Here is a 6000-nt window from a genome sequence, read left to right as displayed (position 1 = left end):
TTGTAAACAAACTATAGTTTTGGCAAGTCGGTTAGGACATCTACTTTGTTTTGTTTTATTTATTTATTTTTTATTTGACCTTTTATTTAACTAGGCAATTCAGTTAAGAACAAATCCTACATCCTACCTATATGACCTAGGATGTCATATACTGTAGGGAATATGGTCAATATAAATGGTGTGTGTGTGTGTAGGGTGTCTATATGTAGGGTGTGTGTGTGTGTTTAGGGTGTCTGTATGTAGGGTGTGTGTGTGTTTAGGGTGTCTGTATGTAGGGTGTCTATATGTAGGGTGTGTGTGTGTGTGTGTTTAGGGTTTATGTATGCAGGGTGTCTATATGTAGGGTGTGTGTGTGTGTTTAGGGTGTCTGTATGTAGGGTGTGTGTGTGTGTGTGTTTAGGGTGTCTGTATGTAGGGTGTGTGTGTGTGTTTAGGGTGTCTGTATGTAGGGTGTGTGTGTGTGTTTAGGGTGTCTGTATGTAGGGTGTGTGTGTGTGTGTTTAGTGTGTCTGTATGTAGGGTGTCTATATGTAGGGTGTGTGTGTGTTTAGGGTGTCTGTATGTAGGGTGTGTGTGTGTGTTTAGGGTGTCTGTATGTAGGGTGTGTGTGTGTGTGTTTAGTGTGTCTGTATGTAGGGTGTCTATATGTAGGGTGTGTGTGTGTGTGTTTAGGGTGTCTGTATGTAGGGTGTGTGTGTGTTTAGGGTGTCTGTATGTAGGGTGTGTGTGTGTGTGTAGGGTGTCTATATGTAGGGTGTGTGTGTGTGTGTAGGGTGTCTATATGTAGGGTGTGTGTGTGTGTTTAGGGTGTCTGTATGTAGGGTGTGTGTGTGTTTAGGGTGTCTGTATGTAGGGTGTCTATATGTAGGGTGTGTGTGTGTGTGTGTGTTTAGGGTTTATGTATGCAGGGTGTCTATATGTAGGGTGTGTGTGTGTGTTTAGGGTGTCTGTATGTAGGGTGTCTATATGTAGGGTGTGTGTGTGTGTTTAGGGTGTCTGTATGTAGGGTGTCTATATGTAGGGTGTGTGTGTGTGTTTAGGGTGTCTGTATGTAGGGTGTGTGTGTGTGTTTAGGGTGTCTGTATGTAGGGTGTGTGTGTGTGTGTTTAGTGTGTCTGTATGTAGGGTGTCTATATGTAGGGTGTGTGTGTGTTTAGGGTGTCTGTATGTAGGGTGTGTGTGTGTGTGTTTAGTGTGTCTGTATGTAGGGTGTCTATATGTAGGGTGTGTGTGTGTGTTTAGGGTGTCTGTATGTAGGGGGTGTGTGTGTTTAGGGTGTCTGTATGTAGGGTGTGTGTGTGTAGGTTGTCTGTATGTAGGGTGTGTGTATGTAGGGTGTGTGTGTAGGGTGTGTGTGTGTAGGGGGTGTGTGTGTGTGTTTAGGGTGTCTATATGTAGGGTGTGTGTGTTTAGGGTGTCTGTGTGTAGGGGTGTGTGTGTGTGTTTAGGGTGTCTGTATGTAGGGTGTGTCTATGTGTAGTGTGTGTGTGTGTTTAGGGTGTCTATATTTAGGGTGTGTGTGTGTTTAGGGTGTCTGTATGTAGGGTGTGTGTGTGTGTTTAGGGTGTCTATATGTAGGGTGTGTGTGTGTAGGTTTAGGGTGTCTGTATGTAGGGTGTGTGTGTGTTTAGGGTGTCTATATGTAGGGTGTGTGTGTTTAGGGTGTCTATATGTAGGGTGTGTGTGTGTAGGGTGTCTATATGTAGGGTGTGTGTGTGTTTAGGGTGTCTGTATGTAGGGGGTGTGTCTATATGTAGGGTGTGTGTGTCTACAGTGTGTGTCTGTATGTAGGGTGTGTGTGTGTAGGGTGTCTATATGTAGGGTGTGTGTGTGTAGGGTGTGTGTGTATAGGGTGTAGGGTGTGTGTGTAGGGTGTCTGTGTGTAGGGTGTAGGGTGTGTGTGTAGGGTGTCTGTGTGTAGGGTGTGTGTGTGTAGGGTGTCTGTGTGTAGGGTGTCTGTGTGTAGGGTAGGTGGTGTGTGTGTTTAGGGTGTGTATGTAGTGTATGTTTATGGTGTCTATATGTAGGGTGTGTGTGTAGGGTAGGTGGTGTGTGTGTTTAGGGTGTGTATGTAGTGTATGTTTAGGGTATCTATATGTAGTGTGTGTGTGTGTGTAGGGTGTGTGTAGGGTGTGTCTATATGTAGTGTGTGTGTGTGTGTAAGGTGTGTGTGTAGGGTGTGTCTATATGTAGTGTGTGTGTAGGGGGTCTATATGTAGGGTGTCTGTATTTAGTGTGTGTGTAGGGTGTCTGTATGTAGTGTATGTAGGGTGTGTGTGTAGGGTAGGTGGTGTGTGTGTTTAGGGTGTGTATGTAGTGTATGTTTAGGGTATCTATATGTAGTGTGTGTGTGTGTAGGGTGTGTCTATATGTAGTGTGTGTGTGTGTAAGGTGTGTGTGTAGGGTGTGTCTATATGTAGTGTGTGTGTAGGGGGTCTATTTGTAGGGTGTCTGTATTTAGTGTGTGTGTAGGGTGTGTCTATATGTAGTGTGTGTGTAGGGCGTCTATATGTAGTGTGTGTAGTGTGTATGTAGTGTGTGTGTAGGGTGTCTGTAGGTAGTGTGTGTGTGTAGGGTGTGTGTATGTAGTATGTGTGTAGGGTGTCTGTAGGTAGTGTGTGTGTAGGGTGTCTGTAGGTAGTGTGTGTGTGTAGGGTGTGTGTATGTAGTGTGTGTGTAGGGTGTCTGTAGGTAGTGTGTGTGTGTAGGGTGTCTGTAAGTAGTGTGTGTGTGTAGGGTGTATGTATGTAGTGTGTGTGTAGGGTGTGTCTATATGTAGTGTGTGTGTGTGTGTTTAGGGTGTCTGTATGTAGGGTGTGTGTGTGTAGGGTGTCTGTATGTAGGGTGTGTGTATGTAGGGTGTGTGTGTAGGGTGTGTGTGTGTTTAGGGTGTCTGTGTGTAGGGGGTGTGTGTGTGTGTTTAGGGTGTCTGTGTGTAGGGGGTGTCTATATGTAGTGTGTGTAGTGTGTATGTAGTGTGTGTTTAGGGTGTCTGTATGTAGGGTGTGTGTGTTTAGGGTGTCTATATGTAGGGTGTGTGTGTGTGTTTAGGGTTTCTATATGTAGGGTGTGTGTGTTTAGGGTGTCTGTATGTAGGGTGTGTGTGTGTGTTTAGGGTGTCTGTATGTAGGGGGTGTGTCTATATGTAGGGTGTGTGTGTCTACAGTGTGTGTCTGTATGTAGGGTGTGTGTGTGTGTAGGGTGTATATATGTAGGGTGTGTGTGTGTAGGGTGTGTGTGTATAGGGTGTAGGGTGTGTGTGTAGGGTGTCTGTGTGTAGGGTGTAGGGTGTCTGTGTGTAGGGTGTGTGTGTGTAGGGTGTGTGTGTAGGGTGTCTGTATGTAGTGTATGTTTAGGGTGTCTATATGCAGGGTGTGTGTGTAGGGTAGGTGGTGTGTGTGTGTAGGGTGTGTATGTAGTGTATGTTTAGGGTATCTATATGTAGTGTGTGTGTGTGTAGGGTGTGTGTGTAGGGTGTGTCTATATGTAGTGTGTGTGTAGGGGGTCTATATGTAGGGTGTCTGTATTTAGTGTGTGTGTAGGGTGTGTCTATATGTAGTGTGTGTGTAGGGTGTCTATATGTAGTGTGTGTAGTGTGTATGTAGTGTGTGTGTAGGGTGTCTGTTGGTAGTGTGTGTGTGTAGGGTGTGTGTATGTAGTGTGTGTGTAGGGTGTCTGTAGGTAGTGTGTGTGTAGGGTGTCTGTAGGTAGTGTGTGTGTAGGGTGTGTGTATGTAGTGTGTGTGTAGGGTGTCTGTAGGTAGTGTGTGTGTAGGGTGTCTGTACGTAGTGTGTGTGTAGGGTGTCTGTAGGTAGTGTGTGTGTGTGTAGGGTGTGTGTGTAGGGTGTGTCTATATGTAGTGTGTGTGTGTAGGGTGTGTGTGTAGGGTGTGTCTATATGTAGTGTGTGTGTAGGGGGTCTATATGTAGGGTGTCTATATGTAGTGTGTGTAGTGTGTATGTAGTGTGTGTGTAGGGTGTCTGTAGGTAGTGTGTGTAGTGTGTATGTAGTGTGTGTGTAGGGTGTCTGTTGGTAGTGTGTGTGTGTAGGGTGTGTGTATGTAGTGTGTGTGTAGGGTGTCTGTAGGTAGTGTGTGTGTGTAGGGTGTGTGTATGTAGTGTGTGTGTAGGGTGTCTGTAGGTAGTGTGTGTGTAGGGTGTCTGTAGGTAGTGTGTGTGTATGTAGTGTGTGTGTAGGGTGTCTGTAGGTAGTGTGTGTGTAGGGTGTCTGTAGGTAGTGTGTGTGTGTAGGGTGTGTGTATGTAGTGTGTGTGTAGGGTGTCTGTAGGTAGTGTGTGTGTGTAGGGTGTCTATATGTAGCGTGTGTGTAGGGTGTGTAGGCGTTCTGACCCGGCTCAGTGAAGGTCTTGATAAGTTCCTCCATGGCTAACATCCAGGACACAGCCAGGTGACAGTTCTGGAGGAAGATCCAGTTACCGCTCTTCAGAGCTTCCAGAATCATCTTCTCAGCTATAGGACCCTGACCCTGACCGAGAGAGATAGACCTCACCCTGGAGAGAGAGACAGAGGGTTAACACTGAGAGACCCTGACCTAGACAGATAGACCTCACCCTGGAGAGAGATACAGAGGGTTAACACTGAGAGACCATGACCTAGAGAGATAGACCTCACCCTGGAGAGAGATACAGAGGGTTAACACTGAGAGACCCTGACCTAGAGAGATAGACCTCACCCTGGAGAGAGATACAGAGGGTTAACACTGAGAGACCCTGACCTAGAGAGATAGACCTCACCCTGGAGAGAGATACAGAGGGTTAACACTGAGAGACCCTGACCTAGAGAGATAGACCTCACCCTGGAGAGAGATACAGAGGGTTAACACTGAGAGACCCTGACCTAGAGATAGACCTCACCCTGGAGAGAGATACAGAGGGTTAACACTGAGAGACCCTGACCTAGAGAGATAGACCTCACTCTGGAGAGAGATACAGAGGGTTAACACTGAGAGACCCTGACCTAGAGAGATAGACCTCACCCTGGAGAGAGATACAGAGGGTTAACACTGAGAGACCCTGACCTAGAGAGATAGACCTCACCCTGGAGAGAGATACAGAGGGTTAACACTGAGAGACCCTGACTGAGAGAGATAGACCTCACTCTGGAGAGAGATACAGAGGGTTAACACTGAGAGACCCTGACTTAGAGAGATAGACCTCACCCTGGAGAGAGATACAGAGGGTTAACACTGAGAGACCCTGACCTAGAGAGATAGACCTCACCCTGGAGAGAGATACAGAGGGTTAACACTGAGAGACCCTGACCTAGAGAGATAGACCTCACTCTGGAGAGAGATACAGAGGGTTAACACTGAGAGACCCTGACTTAGAGATAGACCTCACCCTGGAGAGAGATACAGAGGGTTAACACTGAGAGACCCTGACCTAGAGAGATAGACCTCACCCTGGAGAGAGATACAGAGGGTTAACACTGAGAGACCCTGACTGAGAGAGAGATAGACCTCACCCTGGAGAGAGATACAGAGGGTTAACACTGAGAGACCCTGACTGAGAGAGATAGACCTCACTCTGGAGAGAGATACAGAGGGTTAACACTGAGAGACCCTGACTTAGAGAGATAGACCTCACCCTGGAGAGAGATACAGAGGGTTAACACTGAGAGACCCTGACCTAGAGAGATAGACCTCACTCTGGAGAGATACAGAGGGTCAACACTGAGAGACCCTGACTTAGAGAGATAGACCTCACCCTGGAGAGAGATACAGAGGGTTAACACTGAGAGACCCTGACCTAGAGAGATAGACCTCACCCTGGAGAGAGATACAGAGGGTTAACACTGAGAGACCCTGACTGAGAGAGATAGACCTCACTCTGGAGAGAGATACAGAGGGTTAACACTGAGAGACCCTGACTTAGAGAGATAGACCTCACTCTGGAGAGAGATACAGAGGGTTAACACTGAGAGACCCTGACCTAGAGAGATAGACCTCACCCTGGAGAGAGATACAGAGGGTTAACACTGA

General features: G+C 46.9%; 1 protein-coding gene across 1 annotated transcript in view; it reads right to left on the bottom strand.

The window, feature by feature from the left end:
* Window positions 1-6000, bottom strand: part of LOC127907897 (dynein axonemal heavy chain 6-like) — a 147341-nt gene that overhangs the window by 59797 nt on the left and 81544 nt on the right. Inside the window, 1 exon segment of the mRNA XM_052464361.1 lies at window positions 4350-4510. Within this exon segment, the coding sequence (XP_052320321.1) occupies window positions 4350-4510 (161 nt within the window).

The sequence above is a fragment of the Oncorhynchus keta genome, chromosome 16 (assembly GCF_023373465.1).
Source record: "Oncorhynchus keta strain PuntledgeMale-10-30-2019 chromosome 16, Oket_V2, whole genome shotgun sequence".
Taxonomy (NCBI): Eukaryota; Metazoa; Chordata; class Actinopteri; order Salmoniformes; family Salmonidae; genus Oncorhynchus; species Oncorhynchus keta.
This window is presented reverse-complemented; position numbering and strand designations above follow the sequence as displayed.